This window comes from Dermacentor silvarum, chromosome 3 (assembly GCF_013339745.2).
Source record: "Dermacentor silvarum isolate Dsil-2018 chromosome 3, BIME_Dsil_1.4, whole genome shotgun sequence".
Taxonomy (NCBI): domain Eukaryota; kingdom Metazoa; phylum Arthropoda; class Arachnida; order Ixodida; family Ixodidae; genus Dermacentor; species Dermacentor silvarum.
The window spans coordinates 49,743,709-49,767,279 of record NC_051156.1 but is presented as its reverse complement, the minus strand read 5'-3'; the positions used below and the strand labels follow the sequence as shown (position 1 = coordinate 49,767,279).

The window sequence follows — 23,571 nt, the reverse complement described above, 5'->3', positions numbered from 1 at the left end:
TTTGTTCATACAGAACCGCTCCCGTTCCATAATTTGACGCCTTTGTATTTAGTTGAAATACTAACGCAAAATCCCGAAGGCAAAGCACAGAGTGTGAAGAAATTATCTGTACCAGCTCTTCGTGCGCATAATTGCACTCTTCGGTACATTGAAAAGGCACATCTTTTTGCGTCAACCTTGTTAAGCACATCCTGCGACCTTTGTCAGCGCCGAAAAAAGTTGACTCTGCCGCCTGCAGGACATCTTCAGCCTCTGGACATTCCTTACGAGCCTTTTCACCGCGTCGGTCTCGATTTACTTGGTCCGTTTTCCCTATCCACCTCTGGGAACAAGTGGATCGCCGTTGCCACAGATTATGCGACGCGGTTTGCCATTACGCGTGCACTTCCCACTAGCTGTGCCACCGACGTTGCCGACTTCTTGCTGCATAACGTCATCCTCCAGCACGGAGCTCCTCGGCAACTGCTCACTGACCGTGGGAGACAGTTCCTGTCCAGGGTGATCGATGACATTCTAAGATCCTGCGCGACGCAACATAAACTGACTACAGCCTACCATCCACAGACGAATGGCTTGACAGAACGCCTGAACCGCACCCTTACTGACATGTTGGCCATGTATGTGTCTGCCGACCACCACGACTGGGACGTTGCACTACCGTTTGTGACATTCGCGTACAACACTTCCAAGCATGAGACCACTGGCTATTCGCCGTTCTTCCTCTTATACGGTCGCAACCCTACATTGCCTATGGACACCCTGGTGCCTTCTTCTGGGTGCCCACCCACTGAATATGCTCAAGAGACCATTGCACGTGCCGACCATGCACGTCAAGTTGCTCGCACTCGATTTTCGGTACATTGAAAAGGCACATCTTTTTGCGTCAACCTTGTTAAGCACCATGTCTTCATAGCATAGTCTCCAATAAATGCTCCTGAAATGGCCGGCTATTTCCAAAAACAAGCGAAGTGAATGGAAGTCAGATGGCTTCACGAGCTTAGAGATGGGCGCCACGGACTCTTCTTTGGTATTCTTAGCGGTTCCATCCAATACTCAACCCAAAGAACTGACTTTGTTTATGAAGAACTCGCTCTTCTTGAAGTTTCCTTTAGCATGGCTTTGGAAAAGGCCGTGAGAACATGCGCAAGGTGTTCACGTTGCTGCTCACTCTTACAGTATACAATGATGTAGTCTACGTATACATTGCATGCCGCCGTTTATTTGTGCATGCCGTCGCAAATATCTTCGGAGACCGTGAATTACAAGCGCTAAGCCAACTGTGGCAACTGTGGTTCAGGAAGTTGAAGTAGTCGCTGCTTCTCAAGAAAGTAATGAAGCCGGCAACCAGAGCTAAGGCAGTAAAACAGCGCCTTGTCCCATCGCTGCATACTTTGTTTCGAATGTACAAAGTATGGTCTCTTTCCACATGCACCAAGGTTCGCAAACATGCTCTAAGAAACGTAACTCATGCCACTTTATCGCTACACCACTAATGAATTGTCGCATCCTAATCAGACAGCTGTATTTCGGTGTGGCTTCATCAGACGTGATTCATCCTTCTGGGTTATCACAAGACCCGTCGAAAGTTTCAGGCCGTAATATTTCAACTGGATGGTTTCTCTTGTGGCGTAAAGCAGATGGGAAACTTTCCTGTATGGCAGCCTGTTGCAAAAATTGGTGCTGTTGCATCGCTAAGGGCCCGAAGAATTCTTATGAAGCTGCACGACCAAATGATCATCCGATTACCAGCTGGTTAAACAGGTCCACTGGGATATTCACCTTCGCCGAACCTCGTTTACCAAGCTCTTCGGGTGATACGGAAGCTCTACAAAAGGAGCTCACCATTTGTTGTGTCGAAAGGGAGGCAACCGGAGAATCCTCCTGGACTTGGTAGCCTTTGAATACCACTCCGTTGTGGTACTCCTCTCCGAAAAAAGGCACCCACATCTTCGGTCACTTGTCGGCGGCTATTAAATATGCAATAAGCCTGCACATATCCAATAGATCAAACAAGCGTCATGTAACCATTTCTAGCTTCTTTATTCCGCTCTTCGGTCCCCTCCCTGCCTCTGATGTTTTCCGACTTCTGTTTCGGTATGCTTCATTAGTGTCTGTGTGTATACATGCCCAATACACACATACACCTCTTTCCACTTTGACGCTCATCATTCTAACGCAGTAAGATAGGAAGCTTGCCCATCTCTTTGTGAGCAACAAACCTGTCTATGAAACAACCTTAAAGGACGATGTCAGAAAAAGCGTGCTACGTAACCTGATAGAGAGTGCGGTGATGCGCAGTGTGGCCCATGCGCTGACGCAAGAGTGATGAAGCATTTGCCGAAGTTTCCCGCCGAGCGCGTACTTCACCAGATTCCCTGACAAATTCTTGATGACAAGTCGCTCACCAAATTCTCCCCTGAGACTTTGTCGCACCGCGCCCAGCCCATTTATAGATGCAGAACAGTGAGGCTCTATGCGTTGTATGATTACGAGTAAATAAGTTGTGGTATTGGATCTTCTCAAAGAAGGCAACGTGCAAAATAAGTACGAACATTCACTGTAATAAAGCAAAGTTTTCTTTCCGTGCGTCTCCGAACGTTCCGCGTGGCTGCTGATTTCCTTGCCGAATAGCGCTCCTGGTGCAAGGTAGCGCGTTGATGTAGTGAGTCTAACCAATTTAGTTATAAATGTGAATTCATGCGTTCTGCTGTCTGGAAATGGGAAAAACATCAATAAAAAGAACTAACGCCCACGCAGCCACGCTGTAATTCATTAACGACCATATTTTCTGAACCACAATCCTAAATTTCGAGAAGACAAAGAAGTCTTCGATTGGGAATCCGTGTTTACTGAAACTTTAATTCGTCCCGGCTGACCCAGAGCACTTTTTCACAGAAGTCCACTTCGCTGTACCCAGTGGACTCGCAATCTAGTTGGTGCCGGTTTATAACCCCCAGCATTCCTCTCAATAATCAGGGATCTCGAGCCATCGCTGTGTAATTAAAGGACTTGGACTGGATTGGGACTTTATACTTTATAATAATTATTTTTCAAGTTGTAAGAAGATTTAGCTGTCGTGGTTGATAGCAATACTTTGTCGCGTTTCCGCAAGGTCTATCGCAGTAGCTAAAGATGGCTGCACACGCGTTCAGAGTCCACGGCGCCTCTCCTATTGTGTCGCACCGTTTTATCATCCCGGTTCAACAACGCTTCACATGCACCGATCGCCGCGGTTCGTGCGATCTCCGTAACATTTTTTTAGGGGCGAAGCTCCTTAGGGTGTGGGTCTGTCCCTCCTCTGTAGTAGTAGTTGTCGTTGTAGGTAGCCACGTCTACTTTTATGAGAAAAAAAATTCCGAGAGTTGTGGCCGTAGCGGAATCGAACCAGGGACCCCTCGCTTCTGAACGCGTGGCGCTAACCACTACGCCACGAAGCGCACATGGACGGACGCAACTAGATGGCAATAAATACCCAACATTAATGAAAGACTGCGCGTTTCTAACGCGTTTGTGCTAGCGCGTTACGGCCCGTGCAAGAAGCTGGTGTAAGACGCCGTGGCCTCTCCGCCTTACCCCCGTATTCATAAACGCTGATGGCGTCGGCAAACGCGGTGCACGTTCCGGCATGTGTAAACGGCTGCGTAAGACGCTGTGGCCTCTTCCCCTTAAAGTACTGCACGTTTCTAACGCGTTTGTGCTAGCGTCCCCTTAAGCGGGAGATGGTGCAATTATAATGAAGGGCGCTGTTATAAAATAGGAATGACGTCACATATGGCGCGTGTCATTGGTGGAAGTCAATCGTTCGATTTAGTGCGGCGAGACTGGGCGAATTACACGGAAGATTCACGGTTTACCGATGATTCCCTCCGGAGCTTCGCCCACTCATCATCATTCACCCCGTGGATATGCGGTGTTTTTTTGTGTGTGTGCACGTTAGCGTCAAATCCTGGAGGCGAATCTTAGGCGAATTCTGAAGCAAGCATTCTTGTGTCGATTTAATATCCTCAACTGATTGCTGTAACTGAGCTATTAAGCTCTCGAACCGCAATTCCCCGAGGGGGCCAAAAAATAAATAAATTGCGTAACCTTTTCAAGCAACCTGTTCATGTGCGCGTCAAAAGGAGCGTGTCTTCAAATGTAATAAGTATCAGGAAACAGTCAAACATATTTATTTAACGTGCCCAGGAGCAACCTTAGTGTCTGAGATCTGATGCAGGGTAAAAACTTGTAATCAATCGATCAATTAAACAATTAATAAATCAATCAATCGCTAAATCAATGAATGAATCAATCAAGCATTTATTTACCTGCCCAGGTACAAACATGAGGTCTGAGTGCTGGTGCACGCATACATTAAAACAGAAAAGAAACAGCAGACGAACATAAGTGAGCATCAAATTTATAAAAAGAACAAACTTGACAAGAAGAGTGTAATACAATCAATCAATTCATCAATCAATCAAACAATCAAGCAAGTTTATTTAATGTGCCCAGAAACAACCCTAGGATCTGAGTGCTGGTCCACGCATATATCAAAAATTAAAAAAAGGCAATAAAACTGCAGGGGAATATAGTAAAAAAACGCACACGATGAATAAGGGAACAGTTGTGAAAAGAAGAGTGTACATACAACAAAGTGCAAGGCAAGTAAAAAAAAAAGTTGTCGCAGTTTCACCTGAAAGGCGAAGCATCAATTGCGATAGCAAATTTGTAGAGAGCTATACGGAGTAATGATAGTAGCTTTATCAGCTGTATAAACTTGGACATGCAGCAGCACCGGCAACACGCAGAACTGTTGTCGACGCCGTCGGCGTTTTGCCCACGTTCGCACAAAATGCGTGCGGCGTTGGTGACTGTTGCCGGAGCCTCTCATATAAATAGGTACTTGGTGCCGCAGCTAAACGTCCCCTCCCCCCCCCCCCCCCCCACGGCCTTTCGTGCGTCAGAAGAAGGCGCGTTTGCTCTACATATATGGTGATTGTAAAGGAGGAAAGAGACGCCTACTTCTGCAGCCCTTAAGGGAGCACGGCACAGAACGCGCGTTTGTTATCCGCCGTGCGTTCACTCCCCGTGAAAGCGCGCGTCCCTCGCGCCCTTTCACTCGCACATACAGCGTTCGGCGGCGCGCGGCGACGTTTTCATCTCCATTGACGTCATAGGGAACCTCACGGCGACGGCGACGGCGACGCCGACGGCAGAAATCTGCTTTGGAGTGTCCATATAATTGCTATCGCAATAAAAAATGACAGCAGATCCACGAGGTGAATGATGATGAGTGGGCGAAGCTCCGGAGGGAATCATCGGATCTCCCGCTTAAGGGGACGCTAGCACAAACGCGTTAGAAACGTGCAGTACTCTCTAGTAAGGGGGAGCGGCCACAGCGTCTTACGCAGCCATTTACACATGCCGGAACGTGCACCGCGTTTGCCGACGCCATCACATGACTGCTGAGAGAGTATACCCCCCGTATTCGTAAACGCTCCTCGACTTGAACTTGACTTGCCACCGCTTTGGGCAGCGCGTTCGAAACGCGTTGAAGGTAAGGTGGAGAGGCCACAGCGTCTTACAGCAGCTTCTTACACGGGCCGTAACCCGCTAGCACAAACGCGTTAGAAACGCGCTAGAAACGCGGCCTTTCGTTAATGTTGGGTATTTATAGCCATCGTGGTGCGTTTGTCCATGTCCGCTTCGTGGCGTAGTGGGCTGACGCCGCGTGCTCGGAAGCGAGGGGTCCCTGGTTCGATTCCGCGCTACGGACACAACTTCGGAATTTTTTTCTCATTTTTCTCAGACTGGTTACACACTACTACTACTACTACTACGGGGACGGAACGGGTGCCGCCATAAGGAGCTTCGCCCCTAAAAAAGCGGGCAAGCTTGCACTCGGTCGTGCCAAGCTTAGGCACAGCGAAAGTGTCAATCCTCAAGTCTTACTGGCTGCTATTGCTAGGTATTAACTTGGTTACTGCTAGGTATTAAGTTGGTTGCTGCTAGGTTTTAACTAGTTTTAACTTATCTACGAATGTAGGGAAGGTATTGTCGAGCGATCATTTTCAGAGGTACCTTCCCTTTCGCGACATTTCGCGTTACTAGCTCTGGAGGCGTCGGCGTTACGAGCGACAGTGTTCCTGGCATGCCACAAACGCAGCCAGGCAGGTAGGAGCCGTGTCTGTGTCGGGCGAAGCAAGCGCGTACCTGCGCCGGTGGTTACTAGGTAACGTGAGGCGACGTCATCGTTACTGCTTCGGCGCATGCGAGGCTAGGCAACGCGGGCGACGTCGGCAGCAACTCTGCGCGTTGCCTCCTTGGTGCTCCTACAATTTCTTCTCTCTCTATGTCGCTCTCATTTGCTCTTTCCCTATCCCGAGCATTGCGCGTGCCACGCGCATGCTCTCCTTCCCTCTCCTTCACGTCCCATGTCAAGGCAACAGGTGCATGACACGGAGAGGAGGCGAGACACACGCCGCTCCGCGAGATCATTGCTAGGCGACGCCGTGACGTCATAGCTCGGCGAGGTTTTGCGACCGCAGGGGCCACTTTTTACGGTTAGCTGGAACAGCTTCGCTGTTAACAAATTAGCGGAAGCTTCAGCTTCGCCTTTAAGACTAGAACGCTATAGCATTTAATGATCCTTGGCTGCTTATCAGGCTTTTTTCTCGTATATTCAAATTACAATTCGACGCTATGAAGTGTGTAGGTTGTGGTTAAGTCGTACCTAACGATTTTTCTGGCGAATTTTGCTTTGAGGAATTCAATTTTGTTGACTTACGCCTTTTGCCACCCGAAAGGCCTGACCAGTCGGGGTGGTTCGGGATTATTATTTCCGCCAACGACGCCGGCGAGCCCACGCCAACATCGACGCCGATGCCGGATTTTCTGCGACACGGGGCACTTAACGCGGTCGCGGTAAATGAAGGAGGACAAAGTCAGATGAACAATGCGTGAAACTATGACACAGGAAGGCAAACCTCGGAAAAGAACGATAACAGTGACATGCAAAAAATAGAAAGATTATAAATATAAGCATTATAATGACTGTATTCTGTGGACGGCTGAATCTTGGTGATGACAGACAGGTACATGTAAAGATCTGTGTTGTCTGGTAATCTGGCGCGGAATGCAAAACACGATACAACTGAGGTGTTCGGGGCAAGTTAGGATATAATAATAATCAAAATAATTTTATTTTGGTTATTGCTATGATTAATAATAGCCATACTAATATTAGTATCATTGTTTTGATATTTAACTCCTGTATAGATATGACAAAGAGAAAACTAGAGTGAGGGCAGGCTCCCAACTGCTACCTGGTCTCCTGAAGACACGCAGACAGTCTGCACGTTTTTGGTCTCATCGAAACAAATTTTCCGCAGAACCTTTGTAGTTGCAAAATGTAGGAAGTGTGCAGCAATTGCGCAGAAGTTACGTATACGAGGGACGTTCTGAAATCAAGATTCCTAATTTTTAAGAGACTATGGTACACCAGGTGAACAAACAATCGCCAAAAGAATCCACGCCCGTTACTGGTCAAACGACGGAAAGAGCATCAGCGTAGACGGAATGACGCTTGCGCAGAGCGCCGAAGAAGAGACAGTAGCAGATGACTGGCATGCCCGAGGTTACTCGAGTACAAATCACCATGACACATAGACGGGTGCTAACAACCTGGTCGTTAATGAAGGTGCATGAAGGGTATCCTGTAAGAATGGGCACGTGGGACCAGTGTGTCCGTCATCGACGAACGCCTACAGATCTTGTATTGTGAAGAGGTCATGTCTCGTTTAATGGTTGGTCGCTGGTTTTGCATGTTCAGTGAAGGAAGACAGAGTGTGGAGGATGGAGGTCAAAGTGAGCGTCCCTCCACGAATGAAAACAACATTACTAGAGTACAGGACAAGCCGCACTCTCGGGACGTCACTTCCAAAACAGTGTTGAGGTGGAGTAGGCTGTGTGACGATTACTTGCGTCGCAGGGCATCGAGTTTCACCAGAGTGGTTTCTTCAAGCTGATTGCACGCTATGATAAATGTGTTAATCTCAGTGGCGACTGTGGGGGAAAATAGTGCAAGGCGTATCGTTCATGATGCCATGGTGTATCTTTTTTCGCAATAATGTTCCCGTGGGAAAATAAAGGACGAATCTTACCTTAGTAATGACCCTCGTGTAAAAAATAGTCCACCTAGCTCTACTGTCCTGCAACTATCTGGTGCTTTATACCTAAGGGCGTTGGATCTATCAGTTTCTTTCCTTGTATGGTTAGCGAAGTTAGGTAGACAATTTTAGCAAACGTAGATTGTTCCCAGGAGTATTTCGAGCCTCTTGGATGACATTTTTGTATTGACTCTTTTATCCCGAGAGTTCCTCTCACTGATCAGGATTACGCGCCTTTTAAGCTAAAGAAAGCTGTAGATGTTTAATTCTCTTCTGCGCAGTTCTCTCCCGAAGAGCTGTTTCGATGAGCAGAGCAAGACGAACTACCAGGCTGTGTACAAGAGATATCCGGGTCAGTCAGTGCGGCCGCAATATTACTGCAGAAGGATGCTGAAGGTGAAGGGAAAACGATCGAAGGTGTCTGCAAAGAAGGTAAGCTGCACCAAGAGACGGTCTCGTGTCGAGAAGTCACCAATGGATCACTAATGACATTGCCAACACGATCAGAAAGGGTCTGCAGGCTGTTGTTCCTTGCAGTGGACCGCAATTCCCGCTGACTATTCTCACGTACGAAACAATATCTCGTAGCCTGCACCGTACGTCACTTACCGAGGGGAATTATTGAATGATAAAAAGGTGTAAAAAGCGTTTCTGTTCTAGTTTCGGAGTTTCAAAATTTATTGCTTGAAAATGGTGACTTGTTTGACCAGATATCAAGTACTAAAGCAGGTACCATAGACAAAGACTGTATTGGGAACTCCGGTCAAGGTTATGTGGTGAGAGGAGTTACTATATGACAGCAAAATCAAGCAATATGATGATATGACATATAGGTAAAAATTAGAACACACATTAAAAAAAAGGTTGAGCGGAAATACATAAAAAAACGTGCAAGTTAAAAAAAAGAAAAGTGTGCTTTTTTGTACAGTAGTCACGGATTGAAATGGGACACTCGGAACGCGTGGCCGCTGGTACGTGCAGCGCCGCCTGTGGGTGCTCATGGAACAAAGGTGTTGCATTGTGGTATAGCGCGAGGAGGAGAACATCTACAGAGCAGAATTGCTCCTTCCGGTCGCCAACGAGCCGTCCTGTACTTCACCACACTGCCAGCGTGGCGCTGCAAGGTTTGCGCGACTAAAGCCTGCGCGCCTACGCATGCCGACCGAAATGGCTCGGCGGTGCGCACCGCCCATATTGCGGCGGCGTCTGCTTGCGCGCCTGCGCTAGCACACGACGCTCTCGTTGCTTGCGCTTTGGCGATGCGGCACGCATGCTGTGCAATTAAAGGTATGTTCAGACTGTGGTCGTAACGTTAGCAAAGCGCGCTTCTGTCATAAAGACCATATCGCGCGTTACAAGCGTTAGGATCGTTAACAATGCTGGTCGTTCACATTGTCAGTTGCATACGTTACGCATCTTAAGACCGGCTAATCAAGACGTGAGCTGGCCAGTTGGGTCTCAGTGGATTTTAACATTGCGGCTGCAAACAGACTACGCACCACGGTGTAAGAAGATAGGTGCTCCGATGGCGCGCCCGCACTGGGGCGAGAGAGCAGCCACTTCGTGTGACCGGAAGTGAGCGCCGCCGCTAGAGGCAGCACGTGTTCAGGAGGCCTTGGAGAAGCGGCACAACAGTGGATAATTTACGACCTCCGTCAGAACTTGAACACCCATACCTAAAGATATGCAATTTTTCGTTATTCAGACGCCAAATCCTGAGCAGGTAGAAGTTTGCATGCCACTTACTGTCAAAATACCGTCATTTCGAACACCAGAGAGACGCGTCGTCTGCTTGAGCAGACATCGCGCTGCGCTTACCCCTGCTCGCCGCGTCGGAGTCAATCGGAATGTCGGCAGAAATATAAAGGGACGTTCCTCCAACCAAGTAGAGTCGTTTTAAGCAGGCGAACGACATATATTCGTCGAAATAAAGCACTGCTGCCGCGCGTGCCCATAAAAGCGCCAGCAAAGCGAGCGAGAAGGTGGCCCCCAGAACAGGTGCTGCCCCTTGCGGCAGCGGCGTGCGTAGAGTCACACTAAGTGGCCGCGCCTCGCGCCGCCGTCGGATCACCTTCCTTTTTACACCGTGCTACGCACACTACTCGAACTACGCACACACGCAGCGATGTACGTTGGGCCGTTGCTCTAACTGAGGATGCCGGTAGCCGCGTCACCGGAAATTTAAAACCGAAACTGCGGCGCTTATTGGCCACGCCGTAACTGTCGTATCTGTTTGAAACGTAAAAGTAGCGGGCCTTCCAACAAATACGCTCGGGTGTGTCACGACTCTTGCGCTCTTAACGCTTTATACGATTGTAGTCTGAACAATTTAGCTGCGCGTTTTGCGTTTGCGCTTCCGTTTGTTGCGAAATATCTGCACATTACGTACGTAGTCTGAACGTACCTTAAAACGCAGGATTCAGCTCAACAACAACATCTGCACAAAAGAACCGAAAGTTTACTTTGTGCGAACACCGAACACCTGTGGAGCGGCCGACAAGATAGCGCCTTGTTTATTTCAGGCTCGAAATGATAACTCCCGACATTGTTGGTCGTACTGACGTCAGCTGAAGCCGAGCCACAGGTAGTTATATATGGCGAACACAAGACGTGCCTTGCTGGCACGTCACGCCATGCTGGCAGTGTGGTGAACTACCGACCGGCTCGTTGGTGACCGGAAGGAGCAATTCTGCACCGTAGATGTTCTCCCCCTCGCGCTATACCACAATGCAACACCGCGGTTCCATGAGCACCCACGGGTGGCGCTGCATGTACCAGCGGCCACGCGCTCCGAGTGTCCTAGTTCAATCCGTGAGTACTGCACACATGTATATCAAACGTGAAATACGCCACAAATGGCAAGCATAAAGAAAAAAAAAGAAATATAAGCAATATACATGAAAAAAAGCTACTTTGCCAACCTAGAAAAAACTTCTCAAAAGCGATAAGATACCGGAGCCAGAAGAATAAAAAGGACGCACAGCAATTAGAGCGAATAAATCAAAACCATTTAAGATAACTTAAAAAATTGTTTGTGGTGCTACACTCTTTTATAACTAAAGACTAAAGATAAATCGAAGGATCGAGTACGTTTTGAAAGAGCATCATCATGCGTTCACCGACAACACCACGTTTTCAAAGCCAATGACGATACTACTGATTTAGGAATGCTTTTTTAGATGCAGCGGTATTATCATGTTTATTTTGTACATGCCATTTCTTTTTATTGTCTGCAATGTTTATACGGGCGTCTGCAAACTCAGCCGAATTGCTCAGACAAGATGTGAACGGTCATCGCTTTGATGACGTTGAAGCATATGACCACACCATAACTCGCGTAAAATTTATATTCTAGACTGTTAGTTTTCGTTGTTGTACCCTTTGTTCCGTTGCGCGAACACTGCAAATTGACACGCTGTAACTTCAATTGTTTTACTGTCGCTGTCTGTATCGCACGTTTTCTCTTATTTCATAAGATTTTCTGGTCATTGCTTTCTCGGCATTTAAAAAAAAAGCTCTTTGCAACTATTTTACTACGTTATGACAGTGACTTTTCCCCCTCATGATTGCTGCTTTCATTCAATGCGTGACCGTCAAATGAAAAGATCTGCCAGCAAAAAATCGTACAAATGCAGGTAAGCACGCTACATTGACCATATTAGATGTAGGAAGACACCCGGCACTGCGCGACACGTACCTGGATAAACTCTTCTGACGTACATCTCCGAGTCTGATGACCCGCAGGGAGAGCCGCTGTATCTTTTTGTTTTAGAACGTAAGACCAATTGGTTCACACTTATAATATATGTATTTCTATAGATGGCTGGTGAAGCTGCACAGAAACTATAACTGGGAATAGTAAAGAGAGTATCAAATGCTATTTCGGTCACAGTATTGATGACAAAATTTTCACTTTACTTCACCTTTTTCAATTTTTCGAAACAAATTCAGTAAAAGGTCAGCAAAGTTGTGTACCACCTTAAACAACAAAAAATATTTGTTAAAATAACATTGAATAACGTTGTCGTTGAATGAAAATTACCATAGTAATGATAAACATTTTCGCTTTTGATTTGCATTTCTCGTATTTATTCTTTTAAATGTAAGTTGCCCTTCTTCCTAGTATTATAAATTGCTTACGTTGATGAAAATTTACCAAGTGTCATGTGAGAATATTTCAGTTGTTCAGAAAACATGAACGCTAAACGATGTTTCACCTGATCAGATGCTTTATAGTTAGGTTTTGGTAAACGCCCCGTGTTATATCGCCGGCAGTTAACTTACACTTCAATTAACGAACTTTCATTTTGCCCAGCCCCTTTGTTGACTTATGTGTATTCTAAGATCCTTGAGGACGTTTAAAAATGTTGATATATATTCAGTTACGTTTAAAACTGCAAATACACAAAAGTACTATTCCGGCGAACCTGCTCAATGCGAATATGTGCCGCCGCGCATGATTGTTATCTACGAGGTGGTTGTGTTTTCCTCTTCCTTCGTTAAGGCGAAGCCTTTAAAAAGGGTTGCGAGGCACGCCGATGGCTGTTTATCTTCAAGCTGCAGTTATGCGAGATTAAATACGCTGTTCCTCGCCTGGCGTCGTGTTCCTAACTCGGCTCGGAGCCCTGCTCAGCCAAAACGTAACTATAATCTTTGCACTTATGACTTTTTAAGAAAACCTTATACAATACTCATGCTACTAGAACATTTTTTTGTCTTGCAGCCTGCAACGGTCTGCATGAAACATACAGCTGTATTAGTTTGAAAAACACCGTCAGTCCTTAGAACACGTTCATAATTATAAACTTAAAAATAATGGGAAACAAGGCGATGACGGAAGTTCACGTGTATACCCCAGAAGAAATGCACAACCTGCTGAACATGCAATGATAGTTTATTGAATGCCGTTCTTGTTGTAGCTGCCGAAAGATAATTGCTTAACAGTTTATTTTTCCACAGAATACTTCGTGAGCGCTCTTAGCCGATTAGGCAAGACGCTGAAATTGTTTCAGCGTTCTGACAAGAGAGCCCGCCAGCAAGTTAAGCGGTTGGCGCTATGGGACAGAAAACTCTTTCAATGTTACTCAGCAACTGATGGCCATTCGCGCTGAAGCATTAGAAAATTAGTTTCATCAGTGCACGAATCGTCTACCGGAAGTTTGCTCTACAATTTTATAGTGTAATACGGGAAATACGCACCAGTTTTAATATTTACTGGCGACAACATCAATACAAATCATATGTTTATGGTCAAGGGCATTGTAGTTGTAGTAAAGTCGAGTTGTAGTAAAGGGCAGTGTAGTAACCTTTGGTAATGAGGTCTCAAATACAACATTAAACTTAGATGGTATTTGGATTTGCGTTGCCTGACGGTTCCATTTCACCGCAGTCAACCACCAGTAGTTTCGACTCGTGTTCGAGCGCTCATTACCAGCTTACGTAGCTGGTGAGGTACCATAGTTCCGGGTGATCGAGAGGTCTGGGGCGTCGTCCAAGAGTTTATTTACAGCATTTACATTTTGAGAGTTTCCAATGCACGAGCGCGAACGAGCACTCTCACAGCACACTGAAGCTGCGTTCTTTAAGCCCTTCCTTTTCCCCCTTTCTCTCGTAGGGGAATTCACTCTTGTTCTCGTCCAATCACAGTCGCCGAAACGTCCACAAAATCCCGCCCCTGACGTTGCACCGTTCCGCCGGATTACGCCTTCAAGGTTGCGCAACCGCCCCCACATGCGCGCAACCGCCTGGCGACATGGGAACCTAAACTTTGATCTGTTCCCACGGAAAGTCTTGCCGGTGGCCCCTTGCAAGGAATGATGGGGCTTTTTATGAAGATCAGCTTGACCGAGAGATGGGTCTTGACGCTGAATAGTGTTTCCGCGAAGGCCGGCGTTGTCGTCGTCTCAAGTGAGCTCTTTTGTTTGACTGTCACAGTCAATACCGTGACGGAAAAGAGCGACGATGTGGTTTAACGGCGCACGAGACCGATGACTCAGAATTCGTCTCGCCCATCAGCTCTGAGCTGTCGGACAGCCGAAGGTACCAAACATAATGGCATGTCCATTAGTCTCGGGTGACGCTGGTCTAGTCGCCAGCTCCCCGGCCTTGCAAGGCACAGAAGGGCGTGAATGGCATTTCATTGCTGCAGGTCTGTCGGCGCAGCATTCTTTGTCGAAAACAGCCGCCGGGCACAACTGTGCTAAATGCCAGTCGTAACAATGGACAACTTTTGAATTTGCAATACCAACATTAAATTTCAGCAGTGCGGAGGTGTTCTTAATGGGACACTAAAACTCTAAAGAAAAATATTCAGTCGAGCTAGATTTAAGGATTAGACTTCCATAATAACGAATTCGTGTTTCGTAGTGAGAACAAAGCTGCTGTAAGCAAGCAAACAATGAAAATAAGAAACAAAGTAATATACCTATTGTGAAAATACGGTACATCGCCTGCTCCGTCAGCAGTGGCCAGTTCAAAGGTAGCGCATCAGAGGAAGGTCACATGGACATACCGCCAACTCGTCCGTTCGACGAGAACGATTGAAATTGAGGAGAAGCACCGGGATATTGAGTAACAATGTCTACAAAACAAAGTGATGTATTTGCGAACAGAACGCGATGATAGACTTCTCGACGAAAAATCTAATAGTCTTGCTGCACCTAACATATTCCATTAGTGTCAGTTTAAAGTGTTGGCGCTGCGCAATCGCACACCCGCTACTGTGGTCGTGGAAGTTAGAGGCATTCAAATCTAGAAGTCATCAGTCTTGTAGGCAGTTTCACTACCAGAATAATGTAGAAATAATAAAAAAATGTCGTCTGTCTTTTTCAGCCGGCGTTTCTTAGCAAGCAGTGCAAAATGAACTGTTGCGTGCAGTCAAGTCTTGCAGACATGTGCTATAAAGTAAACATACTGGAAGGCATGGAGTGTACGACTGGAAAGGTGAGAATTAAATTTTTTTCTGTTCAATTAGAATGGTGCGCTTCATTGGATTGTAACAAGGCGACAAAAGTTTCCCACTATGTTAATTTATTTCCAATTCCTCTCACTGCACACCTTGTTATAGCTGTTGAGAAAATAATCACGTGATAAGATTCTTTTGCATGTAACACGCGTCTTGGAAAATTTGGAATGCCATTGTGAAAGAAGTCGAGGTTTTGAAGGAAGCCCGTCAAATGAGAACGGCAGCCCGGAAGTAATGATAAGCAATTTTGTGCAAGATTACGCTTCATTGTTAATTTCAGTTTATGACTTCTTTTTCTGGGCCATTATTTGTTTATTTAATTCTCATAGCTGGTACTGTCCATTTTCGTGTATACGTTTCTCGCACCGATCGGAAATCTTGATAATACACTTCCCATACAAATTGTTCTTAGAAAATTATGAACTAGCGCACGGATTACTTCTGCTATCTCGTAGCCTTGGACCAGCATTCGATGCATCAAATATACAAAAAAAACTAGAAGGCCCAATGAGCAAGAACAAGGCTGTAAGCAAAATTCAGGAGAAATTTGCATCCAGTTATCTCAGTTCACTTTCCTGTTAAGAATAAGATTTACCTCGGGGGCTGCTAACTAAATACATAGGAAAGGAGAATAGTTTTTCTCAGCAGCTACTGCACCAAATCTGATGAGGTTTGTTGTATGCAACAGAACAAAATGAAATCTAGTGACCGCTGAAAGGGATTCTTGATCTAAGTCTTCGATCTAACATATATATATATATATATATATATATATATATATTATTGCAACTCGCAAGTATTCAGAAAACCATATCGCTATTCTTTAAATAGAATCTAGTAGTACTGTGGCGACGAGCGACCGCATAGACCTGCAAAGGTTCGGCTTTGCGAGGAAGAGAACAGGCCGACACCGAGCTCTTAGTGTCGCATTGTAACGCGATAGCGTCAAGGGCCCCGCGTCGCAGAAAATCCGGCGTCGGCGTCGGTGTCGCCCTAAGCATCGGCGTCTGACGGAAATAATCATGCCAAACCACATCATCCCGAACCACCCCGACCGGGCGGGCCCTTCGCGTGGCGCAAGGTGTTAGTGAACAAAAATTTATTTTCTCAAAGTAAAAGCCGTCAGAAAAATTGTAAAGTACGACTTAGGCCTCATTCACACAGCCGTCAAACGCTCCGTCACGTCACCGTCACGGCATCCGTTTTCGTCAGGGGAGAGGGTTTCCGAGTCGTTTTCCCCTCAAAAACGGCTCGCCGGCGACGCAGAGCGGTGCTCTACGTTTCCGTCGCTAGCACGGTGACGGATCCCCGCCCCTGAAATATCGACCAATCAGAAATTAAGAAGCCAACGCTAAATACAGCCATATTACAAAGCTGAAGATGGCACCAGCAGCGGCGGCTGGTTTGTTTACATGCGTGCCAGCATTGGTTCCACGTGCGGCACGTCGAAAACTCAGCTGTGCGTTTCGGTGGTGCTCAAATGTGCGACAGGGACCACGCCGATGGCCGAACTTGCGATTCCTGCACATTTTTCGCCCCCACGTACTTGTTCGTCACCGAGCTTTGCGCCCTTGTTGCGGTCTCCGCTTGCAAATCAAGAACAGCAGCAGAAAACCGCTCGGCATTGCGAAAGTCGCCTATGCGTACACTGCTCCGTCGCGCCTGCTGTGCGTTTTTTTTTTTTTTTTTTGACGTGACGGTGACGTGACGGAGCGTTTGACGGCTGTGTGAATGAGGCTTAAGCCACAACCTACAGACGTGATAGCGTCGGATTGCAATTTGAATATACGAGAGAAAACAAAAATGGAGAAGTTTGCACTCGGTCGTGCAAAGCTTAGCAACAGCGAAGCTGTCGATCCTCAAGTCTTACTGGATGCATGTTGCTGGGTATTAACTTGGTTGCTGCTAGGTATTGGTTTAACTTAACTACGTATGTAGGGAAGGAATTCTCGAGCGATAATTTTCGGAGGTACTTTCCCTGTCGTGACATTTTGCGTGACGAGCGCTGGACGCGTCGGCGCCTACGAGCGACAGCGTTCCTGGCATAAGCTTATCAACTGGGGGGGGGGGGGCATTTGCCCCCCCCCCCTCCCCCACTTTTGAAAGCGGCTACTTTCGGTTGCACGCCGATAAGTCCATCGAAAATACAGCTGGCACTAAATTTGCTTTCTTAATAGAGTGGCCACGTAAGCAATTATTTTCTTTACTACACATCCCCTGCTTGGACATCGAGAATTGTCTTTTGTGCCTTTTCGGGACGCCCTGTATAGCGGGCGACGCGCGGGATACACCATACACGCTCACGTTGCGGAGAAGGCGTGGCGCTGCGCGGTTCCCGCCGTAACAAATATCAGCTTGCGCTACTTGCATCCTGCTCAGTTTTTTTTTTTTTTTTTGAGGAATATCCGTACTGGAAAAAACAATTAGATTCACATATGTGACCTGCGGGCGTGGGGGAGGTCAGAATGAAGCATTATAATCAGCCGCGGCCAACGACAGGCGTGTCTTACGGCATGAAGTCTATGGAGTGTCAAAAGATGGAACTCTTTAATCTTTGTCCAGAGATAGCCTACGTATAGCGTTGCAGTCTCGGTATCTTATCACCATCAAAAATCTAATCAGACCTCTTACAGATATAACTGTCGAATTTCATTGGGTAATCACGTCTTATCGTAGATATGCTCGTCAAAATGACCTTGGTCGAACGTGCTGAGCCATTTCAATGCGAACAGAACACTGACGAATTTTTAACAGCCGAGCTGTTTAAGGTCGAGGTTGATTCCTAGAGCGATTGTGTTCGCAGTTTCGACCAAAGTGGTGAGAGTGTTAAATGAAGAGAGGAGGTGCAGTGAAAGAGAGAGAGACAGAGCGAGAGAAATAAATAAATGAAATAAACAGTCATGGCGAGGCAGAATTGGGCGAGCGTTACAAGGCGAGCGTGATAACCACTAGGCTATACGGACACTCACGCTTCAAGAACATGGATTTATGGGAGCCATATAATTACGGTGTACCGACGATTGTAAGAACACTTGCTATCGGCGAGAGAAAAATAAAATTTTCACGAGAAAGAAAAAAAAGTTGCAGTGGCTTAGCTCGGCTATGCCAGGATATACGTAGCGTTAGCAAAGGTTCAGCTGATTATTCTTAGCTTTCCTGGTTGTCTAGATTGTCAAGGATTAGCTTGATTGTCATGCTTACTGCTGCTCCAATTACACACACGCGGTATACGTATTATGTGGCACATGTATATTTATTTTGGCTCAACGTCACGTTGCTCTCCGTTCTTCTGCGTTGTTGAGCAGCATTTGCGCTCTCCTTCTCCATGGCTATACCACACTGGCAAGCGCCAGTCAGAAGCGCAGCGGCTCCAGCGCAGTGTCAGACGGCGACTGCACAGCGAGCGCGCGCCGGCGCCAGTGCGTCTACCACGGCTACGACGTCACTCCTCTGGAATGCGCAGACCGGCGGCGGTGAGTCGCACGCGGCGGCGGCGGAGTGCGCGAGAGGTGCCGGCTCCGGTGGCTCTGGTGCGCAAGCCGTGTGACATCACTGATCCTTGCGCATGCCCAGCACGGCTCTTGATGTGCCGCGCGAAACGGGCTTGGCTAGGCCAGTGTAGCTAACGCTACAAAATAAAGAAAGAGGGAGAGGCCGGATTTGAATCCGTGTACTCACGGTTCAAAGGGGAGCGCCATACCCACCAGGCTATACACCCAAGCTTGCAGAGCTCCGCTGTTTCATCAGATTTCAGAAGCGTTGAACTGGCTTAATTTTTTATAAAATTAGGTCAGTTATAATTTTATAATTCTTTTTCTGACTTTGACGATTTCGTTTTCAGTCTGTTTCTAAATAAGAGATGCAGCTATTACTTGTTTCCCGGCAGGAGCAAAAATACCCGACATATCGTGTTTTGCAAAAAATAAGGGCTCTTTTTGGCGATGTATACCGAGAACTTGCACTGTGTAGGTTGCTTTTGTGCTCTGAAAACCTTTACTGAATAGTCACTTTCTCCCATTTTTTTATGCGGTATACACGACATTTAGTTGTTCTGCCCCGATATCCTAAGTAAAATATGTCGGGCACGGTGTTTATATTTAATCGAAGAACGAAGAATTGTTGTGAATGACGAGCGATGTATGTTTTTTCCTGTGTTGGTTCATTACAGCCTTTGTAGAAAGTTTCTCACTGAAACCTTTCACGAAGCCATACTGCCGCTAATCGAAATGTTTCCCACATTTCCAAAACAACACCACGAGACATGCATGAAATTCCGCAAAATAGAGAGAATTTTAAACGCAATGCCCTCCGACTTTCACTTTTGCAAGTGTTGCGGATAATTATTGAGCGGCCGTTTTTTCATGTGTTTTCATGCATCATACGCGATCCGTAGTTTCTTTCTCCGGTGTCCTCGGTGAACTAAACAAGGCTATTTATATCTGGGGAAAATTAGGGGCATGATATGGCCAATGTGTAGGCAATGTTCCAAATGGGCGGGTTAAATGTGCTTTTTCCGGTGGAATGCGTATGCGAGTGGACCATCGCGTTATTAGTCTATTTTACGAACGGTGTGAAACTTACATGGCTGCACTGGCATAATTACAACTACAAGTGAAGTAAAATTTTGCGAATACAAGGGGGGCGATACGCTAAGTTTTTCTGCGATGGTAAATGCGTGTTCATCAAATAGAGCGTTAAAAAATGTAAGCAAGTGTACGAAAGTATCACACTGATGATCTTAGCTAGGTTTCGCAATATCCCAAGAGAACTATGCGATTCGCTTATTTTATATTTGTAAGGAATAGACAGCATTTTAAGGGCAATGTGTGGAGTAGTTTTCACTTTTCTAGCTTTTTTAGAAGCGTTACGAAGGGTTATTTTACCCTAATATTTTATTCTTTTTACTTATTCCTGCGTGATATATTAGTTCCGCCTGGTGTCGACCCCGCTGAACTAAAGGAGGCAGCTTTATTATTTTTGGTGACTGCAAGGACAAGTTAAATGGTGATGTGTGCGTGAAGTTAAAATTAATAGATAATTCGGGCTTTCGCAATAAATTACGTATGTAAGCACTCTAGAGCGCTATGAGCGGGTATAACGAGCGGGGAAGTATTAAGCCCGCTGCCCTGGCAGGACTAAAAGAGCCACCAAGGTCCAAATTTAGCGACAATTGGTGCTATGCTATGGAAAGTCTCTGTGCGAAGTTAAATGCGATTGGATAAAACCCAGCCTTTGTAAAGAAAGTCTTATTCAAGTGTTAGAGTGTGTGATATGGCCGCTATCAGGCTGTGTTTCCGAGTGTCCCGCCATAGGTGTAGGTTACAACAGGTTTATATTGTTGACAGGGGAGAGGAAGGGGGGGGGGGACATGGTAGCTGCAATGTGCGGCAACATCTTTACGTTCCTGGTCCAGTTAGAAGCATTGAAAATAATTGCGGAGCCGTCGTTTTTTACAGCTTATGGTTAGGGTTTCGGTGAAATTTTCATGTGTGCGAGCAAAAACTATCATAATCAGCAATCGCTCGTACCCCCCTAAGCAAGCAAAAATGCAAAGACTCATCCCTCATTTCCCGAGGGAGCCGTAGGGGCCGTAGTAGAGACCAGGCCTGCTCTCCTGGAGCAGTATGTTCGCTGGTGGCAGGCTTTTCGTCGGCTCCTTTTCTCTGCACGTGCCTATTCCTTCTTTCTAGTTTCATTCTGTGGGAAGGAATTTGTTTACTGTGTGATTTATACCTACCAGATAAATTAGCCCGCGAAAATAAAACCATAATACCGGCAAACGGAGGCCTCAGGAGAGCAAGGGGGTAGGGAGGACCACAATGATAAATGTTATGGGGAAGTAACATGTGTTCATGAATAACTTTCTTACAATGTCCAACAAGAAGTGTTCCAAAGAATTACATGCGGGCAAGTTTTGAAACGGAACAGCCATATATATATAGCATCTGATGAAGGCCGGACCCCGGCTGCAACGTCAGTAAAGTCCTTTGCCGTTTTTCCTACGTGCTTCTATTTTTTGAACTACTTCTGTGCCGGCTTCTGCCCTTCACTGATGTATAATATATATATATATATATATATATATATATATATATATTGCGAGACAAGGTTTAGGCAGTCAGACTCTCCTTTATTCTCTCGAGCGAGAGCCCCACTACCAGGCCCCAAAACGGTGATGATGAGTATGTACAGATGAGAATATGAAACGTATGAATAATGCTCACACTAATTTCCCCGCGCGTGCAAGCGGCCAGCCAGGCCGCGACTTAGCCAGGATGGAGGCGCCGAACGAATCGTTTGAGACGCGAAACGTGAACGATCTCCGAACCACGATAACGATGGTCGGAAGAAACCTCGATGGGAGTAACGCGATAGTTCACTGGGGATGTTTGTTCATTAATAATGTAGGGGCCAAGAAAGCGCGATTCAAACTTCTCACACAAGCCGGGTGTACGAATGGGCGTCCAAAGGAGCACTTCATCTGCAGGACGAAAGGAGACGTCTCGACGAGAGATGTAACGTTGCTTGCGGTCTAGTTGACTAACTTCTGTGTTGAAGCGAGCACGGTCACGACATTCGTCAAGTCGCGAGACGAACTGTTCTGGTATACTGGCCGAGGTGTTAATTGGGGCAGTTAAAAAAGCGGCGTCGATGGTGAATGTCGGCGAACGGCCGTAAACTAGGTAGAAAGGTGAGTACCCTGTAGTTCGTTGGATAGCAGTGTTGTGAGCAAACGTCACAAACGGTAAAGGTTTGTCCCAGTTGTCGTGGCTTGGCCCGATATACATTGATATCATATCTGTTAGCGTGCGATGAAATCGCTCTGTTAAGCCATTTGTTTGAGGGTGGTATGCGGATGTCGTCTTATGAATTGTGCCACAACCTCTGAGTACTTCTTCGATCATTTGTGATATGAAAGTTTTGCCGCGATCGTTGAACAGTACACGAGGTGCACCATGACGCAGCACAATGGCATCCAGAAAGAAGCCGGCAACGTCTGAGGCCGAACTAGAGCGTAGAGGCGCGGTTTCTGCGTACCGTGTGAGGTGGTCGACAGCTGTCACGATCCATCGATGTCCCGCTGGCGTTATGGGCAGAGGTCCGACCAGGTCAATTCCAACGATGGCAAAAGGTGTCTCGGGACATGGGATGTGCTGTAAAAGGCCAGCAGGAGGTGAAGTCGGTCGTTTCCGCCGTTGACACTGGACGCAAGAAGCGACGTACTTGGCCACAAAGGTAGACATGGCCTGCCAAAACAAACGGCTCCTAGCGCGGTGGTATGTTTTGTGGAAACCCAAGTGGCCAGCAGATGGGTCGTCGTGAAAGGCTTCAAGGATTTGTGTGCGCATCAAACGTAGAACAACAGGTACCCAGCGGTCGCCGTCAATGGTGTAAATGTAGCGATGCAGCACATCGTTGTCGAGGTTAAATAGTCGCAGTTGTCGACGTAATCGGGCATTTGGTGCAGAAATAGTACCGCACAGGCGTTGGATGATGCTGCTGCAGTAGGAATCAGAACGTTGACACGAGGCGAACTGAGTTCCGCGATAAGAAGATGGCGTGTCAGTAACCGCTAGAGGTAATGACGTAAGTGGAGACGTAGTCTCATTATCAAGTGGCGAGCAATGGAAAGACATGCTCGACGATAATAGTGGCAGGGGGCAGCGAGACAAAGCGTCGGCATCTTGATGCTTTTTCCCAGACTTATAGACAACGTCAAAATCGTACTCTTGTAATCGGACCACCCAGTGACCAAGGCGTCCAGACAAATGTTTCATTGACGACAACCAGCATAAGGCATGGTGGTCGGTTATGAGTGTGAAGTTGCGTCCATAAAGATATGGTCGAAACTTTGGTAGCGCAAACTACTGCGAGGCATTCCTGCTCTGTTATCGAGTTCTTTTCGGCAGCCGTTAATGTGCGACTGGCATAAGCAACGACTCTCTCTCGTGTAGTGGTATCACGCTGTAGAAGGACAGCACCGATCCCATGGCCACTAGCGTCGGTGTGCAAACAAGTTGGTGCATTCTCATGGAAGTGACACAGGACGGGGTCGGAAGTCAAGGCTTGCTTGAGGGCTTGGAAAGAAAGCTCGCAGTCGTCTGTCCAAGTGAGAGCAGTGCCCGACGTCAGCAACTTGTGCAGTGACGACGCCATGGCAGCAAAATGACTGATGAAGCGGCGGAATTAGGATGCCAGGCCCAAGAAGCTTTTTAATAGTTTTTGATTTTCGGGGCGAGGGAAGCGAATCACGGCAGCAACCTTGTCGGGATCTGGTCGAACGCCATATTTACTGATAAGGTGCCCCAACACTTTGATGTTCTTTCGGGCAAAATGGCATTTTTTTGTGTTGAGTTGGAGTCCAGCGTTGGAAATGCATGTGAAAACTTCGTCCAAACGCTCAAAGTGCTGACGCAAAGTTGTAGAAAAAATAACGATGTCGTCTAAAGAACACAG

General features: G+C 46.7%; 1 protein-coding gene across 1 annotated transcript in view; it reads left to right on the top strand.

Annotated features, from left to right (window-relative positions):
• The window catches only part of LOC119445418 (venom metalloproteinase antarease-like TtrivMP_A), a 429,115-nt gene that overhangs the window by 391,743 nt on the left and 13,801 nt on the right, over positions 1-23,571 (top strand). Inside the window, exons 13-14 of the mRNA XM_049663280.1 lie at positions 8,432-8,582; positions 14,982-15,092. Of these exons, the coding sequence (XP_049519237.1) occupies positions 8,432-8,582; positions 14,982-15,092 (262 nt within the window). The remainder of the gene's footprint in view (positions 1-8,431; positions 8,583-14,981; positions 15,093-23,571) is intronic.